The following is a 24,005-nucleotide window of genomic DNA, read 5'->3' as shown; positions in this document are numbered from 1 at the left end:
GAAGAATGCGACGTCCGCCACTGCAGACGTTCTGGACCGACCGGCCAAGGTGTGTCCTCCCTCTGGTCAATGTGAGCTGCTGGCTTCTTATGTCCTTTAAAGTATTATTGAACTATAAAGCAAACATGTGCCTTGACCTTACAGCTGCGCTTGGTGAAAATATCTTTACAACCACACATCAGTTTATTTTTGTGATGGGTGGTGCCTTTGAAATGCCAGATTTAACCCCGGTGTATTTCTGGGTGTTTGAGGAGGAACAGTTCTGTTAGTTGAGGCAGGTAAAGTTTTCTTAATTTTCTGATAATATCACAATAGATCTAAGTCATTTTTGGGCAGCAATCTGTCAGTCAGATGATATTTTAATTTGATTGATTTTGATAATTAATGTGTTTGAGTTATTTATCGTAGAATACTGAATGTTTACTGTTTCATGCTTCACAAAGTGTAAAGACGTCAGCAATTTTTCATTATGGATTTTTAGATGGAGCAATGAATCATTTATCGTCAGATGTTCAATAAGTCAATAACCAGAATAATCATAAATTGCAGTTTAAAACAGTAATTGCTATGTTATTAAAATGACTGAGAATTGGAGAATTGATACTTGCTGTTAACAAGGAATAGATTTTTGTTTTCTCGAGTCAAAAGACAACCAGAAAAATTCAGCATATTTTGGATACTATAAGTAAACATAAAGTTTAATAAAAAATATACAGTAGTAGTCATTTATGTGATTCATGTTTATGACAATAGTGGACAGTTACTTAAAGTCAATAAGATTACAACCATTGGAAGCTTCTGTACAAGGTGTGAAGTAAGTTAATACTCTGTTCTGATAAAAAGCTTTTCTGTTCTGCTCATATTTCATTGATTAATCTTGTTTTTGTCGTCACTACTATATATGTCATTAGTTTGATTACGCACATCACAGAGACATTTGGGCTGACTAACATCTCTGGTAGACATTAGTGCCTTGTGCCAACTGCAAACACTACGCTTTGCTATGACCATCAAGTTAGCAAAGACAAATGTCACTACACTGACCTTTAAATGGCTGTTGAAAGGTTCAGACTTGGTATTTAAAGTCTTATTTTGAAGAGGGCCCTAAATAGTAAAGAAACCTGTGAGTGTGTGTAACATTGAGATGGAAGGGGGAAGTACACTTTCGTGTGTGTGTGTGTGTGTGTGTGTGTGTGTCTGTGTGTGTGTGTGTGTGTGGATAAACACTCCACAGTGAACTCTTAATCAATCCACCTTCATTTTGAGTGATGACACCATAGACTGTATATAAAGGATGACACTGACATAATGACTTCCACAGAGGCAACAACTCCTGATTACACACAAAGGCCGGTTCAACAACCTTTGACCTTTGTTGCTCTGAGCCCGCCTCGCCGGTGCTGTAAGTGTTGGTCTGAGTCCTCAGGGACGGCTTCAAATATCTTCCCTGGGAAATAACCTTTCCCTTGGACTAATGGTGTGGACAGAAGCTGAGCCACTAAACCTTATTGACTGTAATCACAGAGGACACATAGCTGTATTGATTATGTCTTATCATGACTGCTCCTCAGCTGCAGGGGTGAGACCTTAATGCTATAGTCAAAGCAGGAATTGATCATTTTCTAGTAAAGTTAAGTTGTATTTTAAATCATGGTGCTGTTTGGCCTCAGTTGACTAAACCTTTTGTCTATGCAGGCTCGAGAGGCACGATAGAGTCAAGCTTTAGACCGATATACCAGTGAGGTCTCATGTGTAAGATGTGTGCATCAACATAGGCCTATAATCATTGGTGGTGTTGACAAGCTGAATTAATAGTCCACCTGATAAAAGACTTGCAATAATCAAATAAAGCTATAAACCATTGATTCTTGCTCCTGAATTCTGTGTTGCATATTTCTCTTCTACAACTTTATAAATGAGAAGGACATGTGGTTACTATCTTTCCCAGCTGTTATGAAAATGTAAAATTATTGAAATCAGCCTCCACCTTCTGCTCCACCATGTGTTTTTTTTCTTGTGTACTGTTAATTCACAACAGAGGCTTCTGGTGTGTGGCAACCTCAATTACTAAATGTTTCTGCATGTTTAAAGCGAAGTTAAAATGTACTCACTTCATCTTTAAATGTGGATGAAGGGGTATGAACTGAATTGGTTTAAAAAAATAAGACAGTGACCATCAGTCTTTATGAGGATTTGATAAACAGGGGGATCTAGATGAATTACTGTAAACCAATATTGAAGTATACCAATCAAATTCTAGTGATATAATTCTGATGTAACTTCACATGTTGATTGTGTGACACTTTCTATTAACAGATTTTGCAGATTATACATTATTGCCTGTTTTCATTTCTTTGAAAATACATTGATGCCCTCTGTGGACAACTGATTATGGAGAGGTGTGTTGGCGATTGTGAGGAAGCTGCCACCAGTCAGGTCAGCTCGTTGTTAATTAATTCTAAATATTTGGTATCTGTTAAGAATACTTGTTTCTTTGTTTGCGTTGTCAGCTAAATCAGGATCCACTTTAGTTGATAAATGTTTTTGTTTAAATTAATATATTTTCATTCAATTATTTGTTTAATTGTTGCTTGTTTGCCTTGATTTCTAATCCTTGTTTTCTCTGAGGTTCACTTCCTGGTTGAGGTGGTGCTCATGGACGCTCGGACATGAACTACATTTCCACCAGGTGGTTTCAATGTGGACTAAACCATGTAGGAATGAGGAATGGGGGGAGGGAGCAATTGGTTTTCTTTTGTATTTTATTTTTCTCCTGGCCTTGTAATATAATACTAGCTCTAGCCTCAATAATTTGTTATAGAGTTATTGTACTCTTTAATGTATGCATTTAAAGACACTTTATTAATATTCTTGTTTGCTTTAATTGTTTTCATTTACCTTTTCTATTTAAGGGATGGTTTTACCCAAACATATTTAAAGTTATTGTTTGAAGCATTCAGCCATTTTGTCTGTGGGCTGGGGACCTTTCTATCTGTCTATGAGTTTTTGTGTATGGAAGCCATGTATCTTTATCTTGTGAGAATTTAAAATCTGAGTGCTGAATCAAGTTCCTGGACTTCTTATCTGATTGTTAAGTTGCACTTCCATTCTCCCAGACTGACTGCTCACATCCTGAGTTTAAAGGGTTGAAACACAACTTGCAGAGACATTAGTGAATAACAATTAAGGATAAGAACAATTTCAATATCTTAAATCTCAGGAACTGAAGTTCATGTTAAATCTTTCCTTTTATTTATCCGGTTACCTTGATTTCTTCCTCACTCATTTTTGTTGGCTATTTGTTTACTTATATCTTTGATGCCTTACAAAACCAGTGACTGGGTAAAAGAAGAGGTTGATTGCATCATGAAACGTTTGCTTGTTGTCAGATCTTTCATTTCTGCAGACATTATAAACTAATTGGATGTATTACACTGTGCTATGAAGATCTCATGTTTTCCATGTGTCTTAAAGGGTTGAGCAGCAACTGCTGAAGGCTCAATCAGTCTTAGCACAGTGACAGATGTCATCCTAATGGATGCCTGTGGTTCCTGGATCAACATGGCACCAATATCAACAGGGAGCGAGGAACCGAGCCCCCTGCTGGGAGAAATGTCAGCCATTTCAAATTGTCTAAAAGAACTTGGGAGAAGGGAGAGAGGGGGCCTGTGGAGATGGGATCTCTTAGGAGGAAATTGCATCTGGTTTTCACATAATATTAGATGAAACAGCGATTCCCTGATATAAGTGGATGTAATGGATGATGTTGCTCTCACTACTCATGACATGTGGGATTTCAAGCTTCATCTAAAATATTGCTGAGAAGCTTTTCTTCACTGAAACAGGTATGACTCTTAGGAGAGCTCATACATCCGGCAAGGCTCACCAGTCCCTTAAATGCAATCAAGCTGCACTCAATTTCCCACACTCCAATATATCAGTTCCTTAAATGAACAAACTAGAACAACACTCAGCAAAGAACATCCCTCCACCAACAGTCCCCTTATGAAACCACATTTAAATTCACTAGATCCAGATTTCTATTGGGATCTGCACCAAATTACAAATAAATATCATTCCCCTAAACAGTTTTTCATCAAGATCCATGAATTAGCTCAGAAATCAATGGGAATGTTGAAAAATGACGACCCCACAACATTAAAGAAAGGGAAAGAAATCCTGCATCTGCCCACTGATGTAGATTGGCAAAAATAAAATGAACGTGTTCTTCCCTAAACAATATCACGTCCTTCCACCAAGTTTTGTGTAAAGTTGTTTTTGTATAACCTAAATCACAAACCAACCAATAAACAGACAGGGGTGAAATATGACCTCTTGACAGAGGTAATAACAGTATAGCTGAGAAATGTTTTTTCCAAATCAAACAAACCATAGCTGGCTGCTGTGTTATGGCTGTAGGTATGAAATGGTATGATACTGCAAATCAGGTTTCAACGACAGAACCTGAATGAAGTCCTCTGAAACAAAACTTAATTCGCCCTACACAGGGAGGCACTGATGCTAACAAGCACTTTGGCTTTGTCCTGTGAGTGTACTGAGAGCTGGCCCTGCCGTTTTCCGCTCAATTACTGGAGGAGATATTTCACCAGGGCACAGCAGGAGGAAGCAGGGGGATGGGATGGAGTTGCCGGTTCAGGCTTGGTAGAAAATGAAAATATCAGCACCCATGACATTCAAATTCACAGAGCTCAACAGTCTGGGTGAAGGAGAGAGGAGAGCGGTGGAGAGGAATCACTCAAATGCAGGTCAGGGACGGAGAAAACAAGGTCATCAGACCAGTGTGGGTGTAACAAAGATGCACCACAAACGCATGGAATGAAAATAAGTTGATTCTAATTCAAGGCTTCCCCTTCTCCCCCTCAGTGACTTGAACAACTAGAGAGATGAGGCTGTGAAGCGACTACACTGATGCAGATCTCCTTTAACGCCCTGTGGTCGGCCGAATGTCTGCCATGTAGCTCCGTAGCGGAGCCCATCAACACTGCATCATTAAATAAACCCTTTGTGTGTGAGGAAAGCACAGCCAGCGTCGCCTCATTCGACCACTTCTCAGCTCATATTTCAATGTCAGACCACAAGCAGAGTGAAGTTAACTGTAGCTCGGGTTCAGTGGGTTCACTGGTCTTTGATTCTGATTTAAGAAAAATCACAGTATTTTTGCCAGAATGCGACCAAAGGCACCTTTAACAGAATAAATGGATCTGCAGATAAATGGAACCACTCTATCATTATACAGAATTTTTTCACTATCTATCATGCAATGGAAGAGGTTTCAGATCCAGAAGAATGAATACATAACTACGTCATGACACAAATCCGTTGTCCATTCCCTTTAAAAATTATACATTTCCAGACAAATGTGATTATTGATACGAAACAGTAAGAATACAGAAATCTGCATCAAATTAAATACTTTTCTCGTAGCATGATCAAACAAACTGGACCAGACAAAAACCTTTTAAACATTAAAACATTAAATACAAGCCCTGTTTACTCTACTGCAGATGGTTTTTGGAACTGTCGTTTCACCTCCATTTAAAATAAGTTGACAGCTCCATTGACGTTTAAGAATTATTTTAAAGTTTTATGCCTGGAACCAGGTCGACCGGCTTCTAGAGGAATGAAAATGAATGAAGCATTTCATTTGAAGCAAAAATGATTATATAGGAGAACATGAAAAAAGAACCACACTGTTGAGCTCTATTTGGTGAGGCCAACTTCTGTGAATGTGGCACAGTGATGCTCAATTTAGTTGCAAACTTGCAATTAGACCTGGTATACTATATGCTGTTGTTGGTATATTTTCATTACACATAGCCAAAGTGGGCATGCACAAAGTATATCATTTTACATATAAACAGGGATACACAGAAACAGGAGTTTTGAAAATCTGTACTTTGGAAGATGTTTTTAAAAATCTGTGACTTAAAGGTTCAGTGTGAAGAATTTAGTGACAACTGGTGGTGAAGTTGCAGGTTGCAGCTATATTCCCCTCACCTTAACCTCCCCCTCCAAACATGAAGGAGAACCTGTGGAAACCTTCAGTTGTTATAAAAAGGTGTTTAATTTGTCCAGTCTGGGCTACTGTAAAAAACATGGTGGCCTCCGTAGACAGCTCCCTGTGTAAATATAAAGTATTTAAATATAAAGGGCTCATATTATGGTGAAGAAAACAACAATTCATAGTTTAGATGAAAAACACTAGTGAAAACAACACTAGGATTATTTTATGTTCAATTTCTGCCATTAGATCCCTTTCACCTAGATCTTACACACTTAAGAAAAGACAGTTTGTTTTATAAACATCTGCATTAGTGAAGACTGGGCAGCAGAAGCAAAAATCATATTAACTCACACAGTTTGATCTCACCTCTTCCTTTACTGGAACTGTCTGACGGAAAATAATTCATCGTCCCTGAGTGAAGGGAGCGCAAACTACACACACACACACATACACAGTCTGTACAAATAGTGTTTATACTGATACATCACACAGCATACTGGAATGTACTCACATTACTTTGTGTCCTGTCATTTTTGTTGATATTTATCTACAGTTATAATCTTAGTGTGGCAGTGTTTCAGAGGCAGATCGCACACTTTCACATAACACACACATTTATCACACAACTCATGACCAAGCTTGAGAGAGGAGTATTCAAATGGCAGTTGAGAAGGCTTAAGACGATCAAAGGTGTACTAGTTAGCACCAGTTGTATTACAAAGTTACAAACAAACACAATACAATTATACTTGGATTACAAACAATCAAGTGTACCATTTCATTTTAGCAAACACTTTTGTAGAAAAAAATTCTCTTCTGTCGGGATAAAAGAAATAATTAGATTTTCCGAACACTGCGCAGCTACTTTAGAAGAAAAAACGTGTTTACCTGAAGTTCAATAACCAGAATCTTTATAATGCTGAGAATCACATCTGAAAGGTTCTTCCTTTTATCAAGTCTTCAGTGACTGTCCTTCAGAGAATACCAGTGCAATATTTTAATCCTTTTGTGTAAGAGCAGAAGTCACAAATAATGGGCACCACATTTTTAGAATTAATGCTTAACCAAGATATTGAGTTGTATCATAAAAGAGTTATTTTTGTTATCAGTTCTCTGAATGAAATGCAGACTGGCACTTTTCTGTCACAGAGGGACGCAAGGAAAACAATTTTGAGCTCTGACCTTTTAATCGCTGCTGCCTGAACAGCCCCAGGGTGGGAATTGTCCTTTCTCATCAACTGTACAATATCTAATGTGCTCCGTCAAGCAGCGATACACTCCTGACCTCATACCGGCGTCGTCCTCCTGTTCACTCCATCTTTCAGATCCTTTTGGAAGCAGTTGTGGACTTGTAAAAAGCCAGAGTCCCTCTCAGGGCTGTAGGGCCCTGCAGCCCCACTTCCACCCTTCAGGGGGTCCCGACTGAGGGTGTACAGGGATATATCCCCCATCGGCAACCCCATTCCCAACCCTCCTCCTCCTCCTCCACCGATCTTCATCCCTACTGGGGAGGGCTCACGGGACGGGTCAGTAGATCTGGAGCTGGAGCGTGAGCGCCTTCGTCTGTGGCGGTAACTTGGGATGCGGGAGTAAGGTGAAGAGGAGGGTATGGTTTTGATGAAGTCGTGCCTGGCTCGGAAGCGCGTCTCTTTGTTTTTCTCGATGTAAATGTTGATGGCAAGAACGCCCACCGACTCGGCCACAATGAAGGAGAGGGCGCCGAAGTAAAAGGACCAGCCGTAGTTGTAGTGGTTTTTCTTGTCCTCGTCTTTCTTGTCACTGGGATCGCCGGCGTTGCTGGAGATGTAAACGATGATGCCGATGATGTTGCTTAGGCCTGGAGACAGAAGTGAGAGAAAGAAAGATGGAGGGAGAAATGTAAAATCCATAAAGTGTAAACACAAGAATTGACAATAACATTCTGCACATACACACTTTACTGCTATTATTGTTACAGCCCTATTGATCTATACTTCACAGTCAAGACCTAAGAACATGTAATTAAAGTCAAACAACGTTCCTGCACTTCCTAGTAGTAGAAATGAATGGAAAATATCCTGGATACGAACACTGCTATCTTGCAAATTCGGAGCCAAAGTCTCCAAAGTATCAAGTGAAGGATGGAGCTGGGGAAGTGGGGTCCCGCTGATGCACACAACCAATCAGGAGTCACCAAAGTCACTAAAGGGAAACCTTCTTGTCTTGTGTCTGTCTTCTCGTTCTGCCTGCTGACAGCCTCTCCCTCCGTCTGCAACACAATCGTTTTGTTCACGCCCAGGTGTCAGTTTTGTCGTACCTGCAGCCACAAACAGGATGCCAGCACTGAGCAGGATGTTGTTCCTGCTGCTGTAGATGCGTCCAACACCGACACACAGGCCACCCAGCATCAGCAGGACGTTGCTGAGGATGGGGAAAAGGCTTGATGCACGTACTATACCTGTTCAAGAGACAGAGGACAAGAGAGAAGGGCCTCACTGTCAGTGCAAAAGAAGAAACACATGCTGGGTAAAGTCCTTGTTTTTTTACGAGTGCCAAAGATAACTAAAAATCCTGAAATTCAATCAGCTAATCTTTGAGTCCAGTTGACAACTGGTCAAAATGAGAAGAATTTCTCTGAAAACAGACTTGAAATATCAAACCTGTTTTGTGAAGCCACAGTGACCTTGCATTTGTGAAAAGGGATTCCCTTTCAAAGCATTCTTAAAATAATGTGGTCACAAGTCAAAACATGGATTTGTAAGGTATCAGTGACCTTAAATTCTAATAACTTCATCCATTAGTCCAAGTAAATCTTTATATTAGCTCAATTTCCTCAAGGCGTTCTGGAGATTCACAAGTTCACAAGGCAACACTTGTTTGTTTTTTTGTGTCAAGTATATATTAAGTATCTAAGTATATATTGTGTTTGAACCTTAAATATATCCTTAAATATTAAAATATTAGTTTGCTTTTGTATTGACAAAGAAATATATTGTGGTTACATTTGCAAAAGCTCCAACATGAATATTCACACTGACCCGAAAAAATTCATTGTCAGTGACTCTCGCAGTCTGTGATTTATATTAGTGCCATTAAAAGTACTACTCACTATAGTACTATTGTATCAGTCACAGTAGCAGGAATAATACAGTAATACGTAACAGTCATAAGTGAAAGGATTTGATTTATTTATTCACCTTGTGTAGACAGTATAATTGTTATTCATGAGGTTATTCAAACACATGAGATTAGTTTCTTGTATTTTTACATCAAGAGTTGAAGTACTTTAAACCCTCAACTGTAATCCCCTAACACTTCAGGCAAACTGTCAACTATACAAACATTAAACTGCTCCTGCGCCAAGCAATGTGATATCTGAAGCCCAACTGGCCCCTGAATATAACAATATGTGGCAGGTGTGGCTGACATGTGTCGTACCTCTGTCACAGAAATATAGGGAGTGAAGGAAGAAGCAAAAACAGACTGTTAGGATCAACAGATCAATATTCAGATACTGCGCCCTGGTTCTCAGTCACTTCACCAGACGCTCTTGCATTTCCATGATGGTAACCAAGAGAGGGCTTGATTTAATTTCCTCAAATTTACAGGTAAATCTCATCTGAACAAATATGGATGAAATAGTAGCAATAGCAGAGGTTATATATCTTTCAGTGCCTGTGCTCAGAGTGACCTCTCTCACCGACACCTTCGTTAAACTACCTCGGTCGAATGTGAGCGGTGTTCTCTCTCTAATGTGGAGACGAGACATATTACTCATCAGCCCACAACACACTTCATCATTTCTATAGCTCCAATTAGTGTCATGACATCAGGCTTTTATGGGGGAGGGATGGAGATGTCATGACACATTAAGTACCCCAGTGCTAACTTCATCACCACTCCCAAAAAAAGACAAAAAAGAAAAGAGAAGCGAGCAGATTAAGGGATGAAGCGTTTGAAGATAAGATGTTGCAATCACTTACGTAAGATGTACTCAGAGCTGTCTGTGTCATAGTCATTATCCTCCGGGAAGTGATTGATCCGGAAACAGCTTCCTTTATTGATACCTGCGGAGAAGCCAGAAGCACAAATGTTAATGCGACTGAAAAACAATGACAGCAGTGAAAGGAAAATACTGCGTCTTTATAATAGAGCGTGACACAAGAAGCTTTGTTTAATACAGAAGATGTGAGAGAAACTACATGTTGACCATCCGCTGAATCAACACGCAGCTTTCTTGATTCTCAGATAAATAAGATATGGAAAACAGTGTCTTTAATGGTGAAGAATATCTATAGTGGTGGAGAACTCGACTGTTTTCCCCTCTAACTGTGTCAGAAACAATTTCAGGACAAGCTGCATGTGTGGATCTGGGTTTCTGAAGTTCTCGAGCCCTCAGGCACCTTTTATTCAAAGACCCAGTCTCTTCTCTGAGAAAATCTTCCCTCCACTTTTAAGAGAATAAAACATTGGGGCATTATGAATATTAAAAGATTAGACTTTGATTTAAAAAATCTGATGCCTGATTTTCACGGCTGCCTCTTGTCTCTGTCTTTGTTGTTGTGTTAGTGGCTTTGAGACGATGCCAGACACCAAAAAACCAGATGTGTCACCTGACATGAGAATAATCTATCTATTCGAATTTATGTATGAAGTTAATAACATTAAACCCTTAACAATGACACATGAACTAGACTTATCATAGAGTGAATTCTCCAGATTTATTTTAAAATACTAAATTGTAATAGCATAAGCTCTTAATATAGTTGGATATTAGGTGAGATAATGCTTCTTCAGTGAGTCGATGAGGTAGGTTATTTAATTTAAACAGATTGCCTATAATTGTCAACTTTAACATTCAGTCAACTTTTATTAAATCATAGAAAATCCAAATTGCCAATTTAAAAAAAATGTTTCATAGCAAATATTGGTCAGAAGTGTTAAAGTGACCAGAAAATGCACAGATGAGGTACATTATTTCTTTGTGGTGTTTAATTGTACAACCATGATGAAACCTGCAACTCTGAACCGCCCACTCCTTCATGTGCAACGTGACTTCTCCTCAAAAGTGAATCCAAAACGCCTCGATCACCACCTGCTGAGGTGCCTCCTCCATGTTGGGGAATGGGACATAGACAAATCTAAAAAGTCGAATGAATTTTTCTCAAAGACGGTGTCTATAATTTTAGGTCGTTTTTATCCACTGATGTATGTTAAAGTCGTAATTTTTCCAGTAACTTTTGTTTTAAATACCTATTTGATGCTATTAAAATGTGGTGAAAAGTAGTGATGACAGCTGAGACTGACTCATGATTGGTCGAGAATATGTATAAGTAGGAGCCCAGACTCAGACTGCTAATAAGATAGTTTTATTGTTGGATAGTGGGAGAATGTGGCGATGCGTTGTTCATCTTTGTATACAGTGTATGGTGTTTACCCAGAGCCCCTTCAACTTTTCTTAGAAAGTTTGGACATGGCATTTGTCTGCAGTTTCTTTATGGTTTGTGTCTGAGAGTGCTGGAGAAGAATGAAAAGAGACAGAAAAGAGAGAAAAAAAATAAAAAAAACATATTTAGCAGTCCAGACTCTCTCAACCTCATTCATTCAGTCTCTTTCAACTCTCAGCCTCAACACACACTCACCACTGTCACGTCTCAATTACACAATTCTGTCCTATCTCATGTTGTTAATTCTTTCCCTCTTCAGCCTTCTCTCAGCTACCGTTGAATTTTTTATGTGCTAAGCACCCTCTTTGGATCGATACAGCAGCACAATCACTGTGTAATGTATGCAGTACCCTAGGTGCATGTATTTTATATTTCAGAGATCGCTGTTTCAATGTAATTGGATTTACCCATGATTGTTCCCTCCAAAAGATATTGGAAAAAAGTGACAGGTGCATAGTTAAGAACAGCAACAAATAATAAAGAAATCAGATCAAACCAAAAGTAAAGAGATGTCAAAGAAAAGTTATTATATAAAATAAATCCTACATGGAGGCCCAGGGAGTTAATAACCCGAGGAAAGACGGTGTGAAAGAATGAGAGGGAAAGAGAGCGAGCTCAGTAGGGGAGGTATCTCCCCAGAGCCCATCTGTCTGAGAGCTCGGAGCCCATCTTTTATTACTCAGCATAGCTTCACCATGGCAACCTCCCCCCCGGCAACCCAGAATCACATTTCTAGCTCCGCTTCTCAGAGGACGCCTTTGACATCTTACTAATGCATTCAGTAAGCATAAACACACACAAACACACACACACAAAAAGCCCCAGAAGCAGAAATCAGTCTTCCTGATACAAAAGCTCATATAATCAGGTAACACTTGGTGTGATGGGGCTTTAGCAAGTACGAGTTGTATTTTTATTTCAGCATGATTGGCTGAAGAACAACATCAATTTGTTTCCTTTGAAAAGCTAATTTGCCACCAACGCTCACCTTCAGTGAGCCTCCTGTGTGTTTGACAAGATTCGACACTCATACAGATGTCAGCTCGGCACACAGACCAACGTGATTTCTTCTACAAGGTTAGCCAAAGACTCCCGCGGCTTAACCATAGTTTATGCCTCTCACTTGACCTAATATAACTCATTAGAGTCCCTCTTCCCATTTCTTTCTGAGAAAGGATTAGACTTCAGGGCAAGAAAGAAACCAAAACCAAGTAGATACTTTCAAAACAACCACAAACAGGTAGGCTACAAGGGAACATAAAGAATGATTCTACTGCAAATAAGTATCAAAGGTGCATCCCAGTTGCTTAATGTTTTAAGTCAATAGAAAGCAAACCTTTGACTGAGGTCATCGTCACTCTGACTTCACAGAGCTCTTGGTGAAGGGACGGATCAAGGGGAAGAGACAGGGGGGCACTGGCCCCAGCATAAAAACTAATCATGTACTAACAACACTAACAATACATTTGACGATTCGTTAAGCATTTTAATTTATTAAGCTTTTTTGAAGTACACATGCTTGAATGGAACAAAATATATTCAATGATGTGTGGCTTTTCTCAAAGCTATAGAGATAACAGTAAACAAGGAATGTGCACTTGCATCAGGAATTGGGCATGAATTTGGACATATAATTGGCCCCTCTGTAAATTGTGGCCCCCTTTTTGGTTTAGAAAAATCCCAGACACTGGTCTTTTGGCTCTGGTAGCATCAGTTGCAGATACAGGTGTACCAACAAAGGACACTTAGATTGACCTTAACTCAAATGTGGCATATGTGCCAATGTGACATGCATATATGTATGTGTGCATGTGAGCGAAATAAAAAGAGTAAGAGCAAGAGAGGGTGCGTTACCTTCAGTTTCAGCTCTGTATGTGACTATACGTGTAGAGAGAGAGAGGAACGGTGGAAAATGACTGCAGACGTTTAAGAACAGCTAGCACTACATCTCACTCCTGCTGATGACTCTCTCGAGGGAACGAGACACAGGGAACCTGTCTTTTGAGTAACGTAACACGAAATCCAGGAATAGAAATCTCTAAATCTCAAACTCCAGTGCATGAAAATTCAAGTGTCACTTCTATAATGGCTGCATACATCATCATGTAAAACACTTCTCAGAGTGTGAGTTGTTCAAACTGGACAAACTAAACAACTTTTGAGTTTTCATGAAAATTTAAGGCTACCACAGGTTCTTTTTCATGTTTGAAAAGGGAGGGTGAGGTGAGGGGTGTTCAGCTGCAACATGCAACTTCACCACCAAATTCTGCACTGAACTTTTAAAGTAATTTGCTGTGATTTGCTATCCTCAGACATATCAAACAAATATTCTCATTTCAGCAGTTTGGATGTACTGAAGGTTCAACGGTCATATTAAAATATACTGGTTTTATGCTTATTGAACTTAGTATTTGTTTGGTTGAAGGTGGGAAAGCAGAAGCCCTCAGTCATACTGTTCTAGCCTCCAGCTTGTTATTGCTGGCTCTCTATGGAGGCTGTCTAGCATAGATGTATTTAGCCTGTGGTTGCTGAATAGGTTAAAGGTACAGTGTGTAGAATTTAGTGATATCTAGTGTTGAAATTGCATGTTGCAGCTGAACACCCCTCACCTCACCCTCTCCTCCCAAACATGTAAAAGAACCTGTGGTAGCCTTTAATTGTCATAAAAATTCAAAAGGTGTTTAGTTTGTCCAGTCTGGACTAATGTAAAAAAAGAGAGAACCCCCTTGATGTAAATATAAAGTATTTGAATATAAAGGGCCTTTTCTGTGGTAAAGAAAACTACAATTCATACAATTTAGATGAAACGAACTAGTGAAAACATCATGAGGATTATTCTACATTCAATTTGTGCCAATAGTTCCCTTTCACCTAAATCTTACACACTGGACCTTTAAAGATCAGATTTGGAGAGGTGGTGGAGATTTCAGCACCAGGAGAAGTGAACAGCGCCACGTCACGTAGTGCTGATAGCAGACGTCACGAGCGACTAAACTTTCACGAATCAACTGATTGGTTACATCGATTGCGATTAATCAGTCGTGCGTAACTGTTACTGATGCTGTCCACACAACGACGAGCTGCTCACCCGACAGAGGGAGCCCAGTCCACGTCTCCGCAGGCGTGTTTGTGGTTGTGGAACATGGATACGCAAGAAAAGCAGGAGATAAAAAGAAAATCTTATTTCAATCCAAGCAATTATTTCAATCCAAGCAATTGCCAAACAGCTATATTACATTTATGAGACAATTAGAATGGATACTTAAATTATAACTGTAAAACCAAGATGGTTAAATTAATGTAATCATACATTTGTTTTTTTCTAAGACAAACTAAATTATTTACAAGGAAAACCGATGGAATCGCGTCTTTACGCACACAGAGAACCGCCTTTGTGCGCAACAAGCAACAGTTTCCCTCCAGTTTCTCCTATAAAGCATCGCTTCCACTTAACCTTCTACTATAAATTATATTTCTAGCATTTAGCAACAGGTCGATGATGGTGTGATTATGTTGAACCCTGTGGGTGGTTTCCATTTTTGATGTGTTTTTGATGTGTTGTCACACCATCCCGTGGTGTGACAACACTAGATTGCGAATATTCACGGTTTTTTTCGACTCATTTTCACTTTATGCTTTTCTCCAAATCTATGACACGTTGTGAATATGTGATCACACGTTGCCACTTCTACATTCTAAACAATCAGAGGGAGAGCATCTGGTACACCAGTAAACAAAATCATGTTTAGCGCTGAAGTTAAAACAAAAAAGTGAGACACCAACTTATCGAACTAACACTTACCTTCAATGCAGCAAATCCTCCACAGTCCAGAGTGCGTCAGGTCGCCTTTCACTTTCTTGGTCTGCATCTGGGTCTCATCCGTGGTGACATTGGTGGCGTTGCAAATGTACGCGCGGGAGTAGAGCCAGTAGTCGGTGCCGATGGCGATGGTCATAAGGCTGAACGCGGCGAAGGCCCCCACGATGGCGACCAGAGTCTGAACCCCTCGCTCACAACATGCCATGGCGTCTCATAATGTGCCGGTCCTCCACAGGCAGCTTACGCGCACGGCGAGGAGGAGCGCACTGTGCCTATGGATATGGTCAGAAGAAGAAGCGCTCGCATCTCGCGGGTTTTCCTCCTCATCGAGCCAAGTCTCGGTGCGTAACTGCTCCTTAAGCGCTCCTCTACCTCGTAAACTTCAGCTGGAGTTCAGTCCAAGTCGCAGATCCTGACGCAAGAGCAGTTTTCCTGTTCTGTGAATTTAAATCCTGCCACAGGTGGCTGAAATCTGGAGATATATTCCTTGAACAAGAGCACCTTTACAATGCATTAGAAACCCATCAGACTAACACATATCTTGGTCCTGCAACACTTTCTTTGCAGTGAGTGAATTAGGATGATTCCTTCATCCAGACCACACCTTCCATAGCTACAGCCAATTGGAAGGGTGAGTGAGGAACTGCTGCTGGAGGAGGAAAACATCAGAGACTTACACAGACACTAATGTTAGAGAGAAGAGAATCCAGCATCTTCTGTGAGCAAGAAAGTATCCTATCACTTCACGAAACAATCAAACTTACATATAGGCGACCACAGAATACACCCAAAACCACTTTGAAGTTGCTTGCAAGATGAACCAGCTCCTAAAGGAAGTGGGAAAGAAAGCACAAAGTCAGACTCAGATGTCCCCTAAATGAATTAAGTCTCATAATGTGTATTAACAGGATCCGGACTTGTCACTTTAAGACCTCAGCATGTTTGCAGAATTTTTTTTTTCTTGTTTTTCTCACTGGCACAAAGAGGGAGGCAACATGCATTTTTGTACTGTTCCACCCTTTTGGCTAAGGGCACCCTTGTTAAGATCTGAATCATTTCCTGGTCCTTTGAAAGCAAAAAGTGTGTGTTTGTGTGTGAAGCATGATGTCCAACATTTGTGGCTGTGATGCAACGGACTGGGCTCAGCTCTGTGTTTGTGGATCGAGGTGGAAGACGTCTGCTGGACCTCTGTCGTCTCAACACAGTGGTGAGAGTGGGGGTGTCTCAGCAGGTGAGCGGAACAGAGATGCTTTAGGTTGTATCAGCAGACAAAACAATTACTTTGGTAGAATATTTTGGTAGAATAAGTGTAAAGAAAGCTGTGATACCACCAACAGACTATTATTGTTTTATATTATAATTATATAATATATTATATAATATATGAATCTCTTTAACCAGCCAGTCTGTGAGCAATATGGAAAAACTAAATTGTATCTATACATATCAATAATTCAAACCCCAACCTTGAAACTCCACAGAACAGATCTAATATTTACACTACAGACTTACTACACAGTGAACACAACAAGCCAAGCTGTTCCTCTTCCTCTCAGAGTCATCCTCCTCTTCCGAAGCCTCATGTGGTTTGGCTTTCAAGTGTATTGTCTCTGCTCCCCCCCAGGTTCTGTCTGATGGCTGCTACATCTCAGTGTGATTAACCCGTGGGTTTTTCAGACAGCCTTCCTACTGTGGCAGTGGTGATGAGGCTACACAGGGGCCACTGATAATGACCTCCATTCTTCATCTCCATGTTCCAAAGTTTCTTCTTCCTCTCTCCTCTTTCCAGCCTCTCCATTGTCCCTGCTTTGGCCATTCACGCTGGTAATTGCCATCTCTTCTTCCAGCTTCCTCCTTTCTCATGGTGTTTTCTTCTTCCATGCAGATTTTGGCATCTTCTCTATGACCTCTCTGAACTTCAGTGTTGATAGTAGGTTTTTTTTTTTGCACGTGTTTTGAGTATCCGCCACAATCTGTCTAGTGCATGAGCTGAATGCTGCACGGCTGCCTGGTGCAGAGCACAGTGATCAGTGAGAGTGCCAAAGTGCTGGGGCTATTTAGATTTGAAATTGGACACCCCTTCATGGAAGTAATTTGTTATTTCTTTTGAAATTGTTTTGTCAAGAAATTCAGACGGATTTTGACGAGAACGCAGGGTTAATGCCGTCGCTTTTGGATCTTGGTTCTTTTGAAGATCGAACGAGGGAAATAAGGAGAAGAGGAAGATGAAAGACTGACAGAGGAAAGAAGAGAAGAAACATTAAACATTCAAAGAAGATATATACCAGCTGGGAAATGTGGGAAAAGTTCAACTCTGACTCAAAGAATATGATTTCAGGCTTCAGGGGAACAAACGGAGCACAAGTTTTGATATGTGTCATTTTGACTCTGGACCTACAACATTGAAATTAAATATTTGTGCTGGTCATGTGCTTTTGTCTATTCATATATAATCTAATCATTGTTCTATTAACTGGCTGTGCTTTGTGTCTGTATATGTGCTTATGTGTTTTTTACGCATGTCTACGTGCTAAAGTTTGTTGTCTGCTTGTTTCTGTATGTGTTATTTCTTTGATTGTTTCAAAATCAACCTGCCAGGGACTGCAGATGAAAATCAGTCCTAAAGACACACTCTGGTACATTTACAGTGTATGAGCCATTGTGCTCATACTGATTAATGTACACTGTTCCCTTTAAAAAAAAAAAAAAAGGTGGATCTGGGATTTTTTGTTGTTGATTTCTCAGATTAAAATGAATGGATCTTGATGATGCTGATATTTATGAGTGGGTGCAGTTCAATGCAGCTCCAAATAAAATTCCAGATGTAGTTAATTTAAATGTGGTTTCAAAGGGGGACTGTTGGACTTTGGTTTGCAGTCTCTTCTAGTTCAGAGTTTATTTCCATACAGAGGTTTTAATTCAAAATTCTTGTCATTTTGTCAAAGCCATTTTTTCTTCCCTCCACTCACTATTATTCCACATCAGGGAACAACCTGAGTGTTATGAGATAGTTGTAGAAGACCTGTTTGACTGTCAACAAATACACCACATTCTCTTTTGTGGAAAAAAAGATCAAAGTTGCAGAGATGATGAGTCTCTGTGCGGTTGAATGTGCAGTGTGATATCACTGCTCAGCTCTTAGGATGACTGAAGCTGCAAAACTGGCTCCAGAGAGTTTTTTCATTTTCCTCAAATGCAAACATAAGAATTGGAAAACGCTCGCCCAAATTTGATGGAGCATCATAGCACTGTTCACGCTCATTATTACCCATGGCATAAAAAACAATGGTTTGGTTTTCCTTTAGAAAGAGAGGAAGTAAAGATACATGGGCACCAGTGAGAAGCTGTGTGAGGAGACAGTGTCTACAGCAGAAGAGTGAAAGATAAAGAGCATAAGAGATTGGGCTAAAGAAAGCAAACACAGACTCAGCCCTCAGGCTGCCAGAGGCTCTCTCTGCTGCAACAACCTTTCATTTACACCAGCACAACTTCCTGTTTTTCCTGTTTTACAATAAAATAGAGGGTTATCTTTTTAAAGAAAAAGTCCAGTTTATTGCAACGAATCTTAACTTATTTGGCCGTCATTCCTCACAGACTTTCCATTTGTATTTGGATATTTTAAAATATTTTGGTTTATCTTTATGAATGATGCAGAAGTGCAGTGGTCATTCTAAACCTACCTGTTTGGAATGGGCTGTTTGCTTGGCCTGTGGTGATTCTGGTAACAGTTTTCATTATCAAACTGTAAAAGTGTCACCAAGTCACCTGTTTGTTCAGAGTTTACTAATATTGAAAGTATATTTTGTCCAAATCACATGAAATGAGACACTGCTCCATCTGTCCACTGTCCACCGCTGACGTTTCAAACTCCTGAGTGTTTTGGTCGGTGGCAGCGAGCAGCAGGTGGTTTTATAGATTTTGAAAAAGGCTGATTTAGTCTTTAATCATTAAATTTCTCATCCCACGAGTCCAACCAGGCTTTGGATCTGGCAGCACAACATCAGTGATTAAAAAGAGGGAATTCCTTCTAAATAATTCAGGAAACCAAATTGTGAAATCTTCAAATAAAAATCTCCCTGTTGATAACTGATTTGGGCAATCGTTTGAGAATTTTCTCGTTCAATAAAAGGTGAGAAACAAGCAAGGGAATTATTTAAATCCATGAATCAGTGATGAGTTAAGTTTAAACATGATTTAAAGGAATTGTATGTGTTTACCTCTTTATCTAACCTCTGTTCCTGCAGCAGAGGGAAACACTGTGTGGGATGTTGTTGGTTAGAATGAATCTTTGAGAGCCTCAGTGGCCCAGACCATGATTTGCAGTGAGCAAACCAAAAGTCCACTTTCACACAGAATGAAGAATCTTTGTCTCAGGATCTTTATCCTCTGATCTTTCTTCATAGTCTCTGGTGCAAACAGCCGGAGAAAATAACTGAACAGACTCATCGCCAGTGGTGAAATGTAACTAAGTACAATTATTCAGTTGCTGTACTCGATTACACTTTTCATTGAAATGTACTTTGATCAAGTAAATTTATTTTCAGGTGCTTTTCACTTTTACTCCACTTCACCACTAGTCCCTTGCATTTGGGAATATGTTGCACTCTGCAAGTACTTTTACTTTTAATACTTATATATTATATATTTATATAAGTATATTTAAAAGCAAGTACTCACTCTAACTCAATTACAAAAGTGAATGTTGTACTTTTACTTTTTGTACATTTTTGTTGTGTTATTTGTACTTTGATTCGTTCATTCTGTTTGAATAACTTATTCTCAGCTGCTGTTACACTGGAGATAAAACAACAGAGAGAAACATGTCAGCTTCCTCTCTTTATTCTTTCTCTGTGTCTTCGAATTTTATGAGTAATCACACCTCAGGGAGTTTTCTAGTGTTGATTCAAATACCCTTCTTCAGAACCCATTCTTCTTGAACAATTACTTTGTTCAAGTATTTGTGTCTCTCTGTTAAATCTCATTTTGTTCTGCCCTCAGAGAAAAGAGCAGAGGGCTCACAGCTGGAATGAAACAAATCATACTGTCAGTGCGTCAAGAGCTAATCAGTCCGGTCCCTACAGTATAAAACACACACATAAACACACACACACACTCATGCAGAGCCATCCGATCATATTAAGTCAAATTCATTACTTGATTACACTAAGTAGAGCAAGCACAGAGCACAAAGGTCATGATATGGAGCGGGAAATCATGAAAAAGCTGCAACTGTCAGCATTAATGAGACTGAGACTGATAAACGCTCGCAGCCTCAGGCTCCACATGTGTTCGTCCTTCAGGCCTCCGACTGAACGGAGATTAAACACTGGCTGCATTTACAATTCACTTATTCAGCAGAAGGCAACAGAGGATGTGTCTTCTCTATAAGTAGCCAGGGAAAAGACAAGAGACAGACAGGTGGAGTAAAGAGGATGAAAGGTGTAGAAGGTATAAACGGAGGGACGACACAGGATGGAGAGATCATTACAAGGATGCCGAACATTTTTCCAATGATGGACCATTTCACTTTTTCAGTTTATCCTTGAAGAGCCATACTAAAGTGAACAGAAAAGTACTTGCATTACCTTCTCTTGTGTGATGGCTGGAACTGCTTCTCTTAGACGAGATGTCTGATGTCAGATGATAATGATTATTAATATTACACCATCAGCTTTTTTGGCCAAAACAACTTGCTCACACCAATCCTCACCTTTGGTAGAACCGCGCACGGCTCACAAATTAAATTCAAATACATCAAATCCTCCCTCTTACAGGCAGTGAACCCACACACAGAAATGAAGTAGTTTAGGTTGGTAAATTTTAACATTTCTCACATTTTTCATGCATTTTTTTTCTGTGTCACTCTGCTCTGCAATGGTTCCTCCAGACAAACTGACTCTTTGATGCAATTTTAATTAGTTTGTATCTATCAGCTCTGCAGCAGCAACCAGTGTCCTTCTTAAATTCTCCCTCCGAATGAGGTTTCAGCCTTTGTGCACCACAAAACGTGCCTGTGTCACATTATTCCCATCTGAATGTGGTCATGTGAAAGCCGCTTGTTGGCCTCCGACACTGCAATGCAGCGTCAACTTGATCAAAGTGCATTTTTCCTTAAAACTCATCCAGTTTATCATGTTTCCAGCTGTGATGATGTTGGAGTTTGGACTTTTTCATCTGTGACTGTGTGTGACAAACTGGTTTCTCTTTTACTTTTTCTTAGAAAATATGACACTATACTTCTAGTCTTCTTTACTTCTCAGTAGCCATGATGCATGTCAGCTCTGACACGTAACACCCACCTGCGGGTTTCCTTCAGACACATGTTCTACCATTTTATCTCATTTTCTTTTATCACAGTTTCATACCCCGGAAATATTAACCCTGAAAGAAGATGACTGTAAAAAAGAAGCTAGTCTTAAAATATTTATGCTGTATATTTGAAATTCAGACGGTTAACTGTAAATATGTGTTGTATTTAAAAATGTGCATAAAATATTTATGTGTAAGAAACAAAATAACTAAAAGGGGTGAATAAAACATAGAAAAACAGATTTCATAGTTTAATTTGGATGTAGAATTTCTTCTAATTGTCTGTTGTTGGTAAAGATCTGACAGATGTCCCTGTTTTAAATTGTTGAACATAAAATCTGCTCTGCAATCATCTAAAAATGAAGCGTAGAGTAAAAATAAACTGACTAGCAGAAATTACATTTCAATTATAATTTCGAGTTGTTAGATGTTGCTTCAGTCGACTTTAAAAAATAAATAAACCAATGTATTATAGCCTTGAAAACACAGGTACCTTTTTCTTAAAGATGACTCAAGTGCTGTGTCTCAGTTTGATACTTCCCCTCTACATGTGGCGATACAGACTCCAGACATCAGTGGCCACTTGCAGAGCGAACTACAAGTCATTGCCCGTAAGCTGCTGATGTTCACATATGGAGCAAACCTGCCCTGCAGCAATAAGCCTGTTAAATGAATTGAGCAAGATGATGAAGTGAAGGGGAACAAGTGCAGATGCATTATATAGAAATATTGTTTATTTGCTCACTTATTGCGTTCTCTGTCAGTGAACACCAAGCAGAGGGACAAACACACACATAGGATGTGTATATAAGATAAGGGTAAGATGTGGCAGTGAAGTGTTCCCCCTCTCCTGCAGCCCACGAGGAGTCGATCTCACAGAGGTCTCTTGAGTTTTGAGGGGACTGGAGAATACGAGAGATGGATGAGGCCAAGCCAAAGTCAGACAGGGCTTGTTACACAGCAGGTGAAATAACTCAATGACCTATCCCCATATTTCCATTTCAGAAGTTAGATAACTGAATAAATTACTATATTGCCCCTTTTTTTTAAAAAAATAAAGCATCTGCTAAACTGTTTCTTACCACCTTACAAAATGTTATCCAGAGAAAAACTTTGCTGATTAGAAACCTCTGAATTTCAGTCAATAAAAATAACTGAGACAAAACCCAGCGCTTTGCCTCACATCCTTTCCAGTCTTATTTCCCACATATATTTAAACAGTAGTGCTTCAGTAAATCTATTTTACATTAAATCGTTGCACCTCTGGGTGTGGAATTGACTGTATTTAGTGTTTTGTATTTACTATTAACAGGACTTTACAAGCCGCATTCAACATTTCTCTCACTCATGCACACAGCTATTTGAGGACAGACACTTCAGAATTCTGACAGGAGGATCCAGGAATCGAACCACCGACCCCCTGGTTAGTTGACGAATGAGCCACAGCTAGAAGTTATCTGGGGGTGTGAATCTTTTCTCATGCAGTGGCTTCTGCTATCTTTTCTTTTTTTCATGGAAAGATGTGTGTCTTCACAGCAATGACACTAGATGGCGATGTTGTCAAAAGGCACTGGGCTACCTCTTATCAGAAACAACCAGTTTCTGCAGACTGAGAGGAGAATGTGTCCAAAATTATTTTTTAAAATTAATTTATTTCTTCTTTCATTTTGCAGCAGTAGGAGCGATTCAGTTTAATTTAAAAGTGTGTCACAAAAAATACATTAGCTTCCTGCAACAGTGCAATGTGCGGTTTGGATGTGGGGGAGATCAGCTCCTCAGAGCAGTAGATGAAACTTCTCGTTCAGTTCGTGGGCTCATCAGTGCATGAAGCAGATGAGCTGTTTCCATCCTGCTGATGATCAGTCCATCACATCTCAGTCACTCAGATGGATCATAATTATTATGGTGTATTCTCAGATTATCTTTATTGTGTGACTGAGCTCAAAGAAAAAAATTCAGCAGATACTGTAATATTTGTTTCATAAAAGAGCTCACTGATATACATTTCCACTCTGTGTTAAACAAACAGTTTTCCATGATATAAGCCCTGTGAGGCAAATTATGATAAGTGAATATGGAGTATATAAAAAATGTATTTATTGATTGATCGATCAGTTTTGAAACACAGTACCACAAACTGTGTGATTTCTATTGGAACAGTAGAAAAAGCACAAATATACTTTATTTACCCAACATATGTTATAATCACTTCAAGTCTTTTTCAAACAATATTAAACTATAAAATGTCATTTCTCTTCACCAAATCAAACTTCTACACACTAGTGCTATTTTAATGGACTTTTTGCACAAAGGGCATTAAGATGGGGGGTGTTTGGTTCAACATGTCACTGTCAGCTGCCTCTAAAATCCGAACAATCCATTTCGCCATATAAATGGACGCAGCAGAGGTTTGGTCTGTTTTCAT

General features: G+C 39.5%; 1 protein-coding gene across 1 annotated transcript; it reads right to left on the bottom strand.

Annotated features, from left to right (window-relative positions):
- Nucleotides 1–7,161: 7,161 nt before the first annotated feature.
- On the bottom strand, nucleotides 7,162–15,621 carry LOC109627446 (voltage-dependent calcium channel gamma-4 subunit). Its single transcript, XM_020083970.2, has 4 exons — nucleotides 15,254–15,621; nucleotides 9,988–10,071; nucleotides 8,322–8,462; nucleotides 7,162–7,862 (listed from the first exon to the last, which is right to left on the bottom strand). Exons 1-4 carry the CDS (start codon nucleotides 15,474–15,476, stop codon nucleotides 7,312–7,314), a joined length of 999 nt encoding a protein of 332 aa, XP_019939529.2. The 5' UTR covers nucleotides 15,477–15,621; the 3' UTR covers nucleotides 7,162–7,311.
- Between the last annotated feature and the right edge of the window lie 8,384 nt (nucleotides 15,622–24,005).

This window comes from Paralichthys olivaceus, chromosome 8 (genome assembly GCF_024713975.1).
Source record: "Paralichthys olivaceus isolate ysfri-2021 chromosome 8, ASM2471397v2, whole genome shotgun sequence".
Lineage (NCBI taxonomy): Eukaryota > Metazoa > Chordata > Actinopteri > Pleuronectiformes > Paralichthyidae > Paralichthys > Paralichthys olivaceus.
Note: the sequence above shows the minus strand (reverse complement) of the source record. Positions and strands in the feature narration are given on the sequence as shown.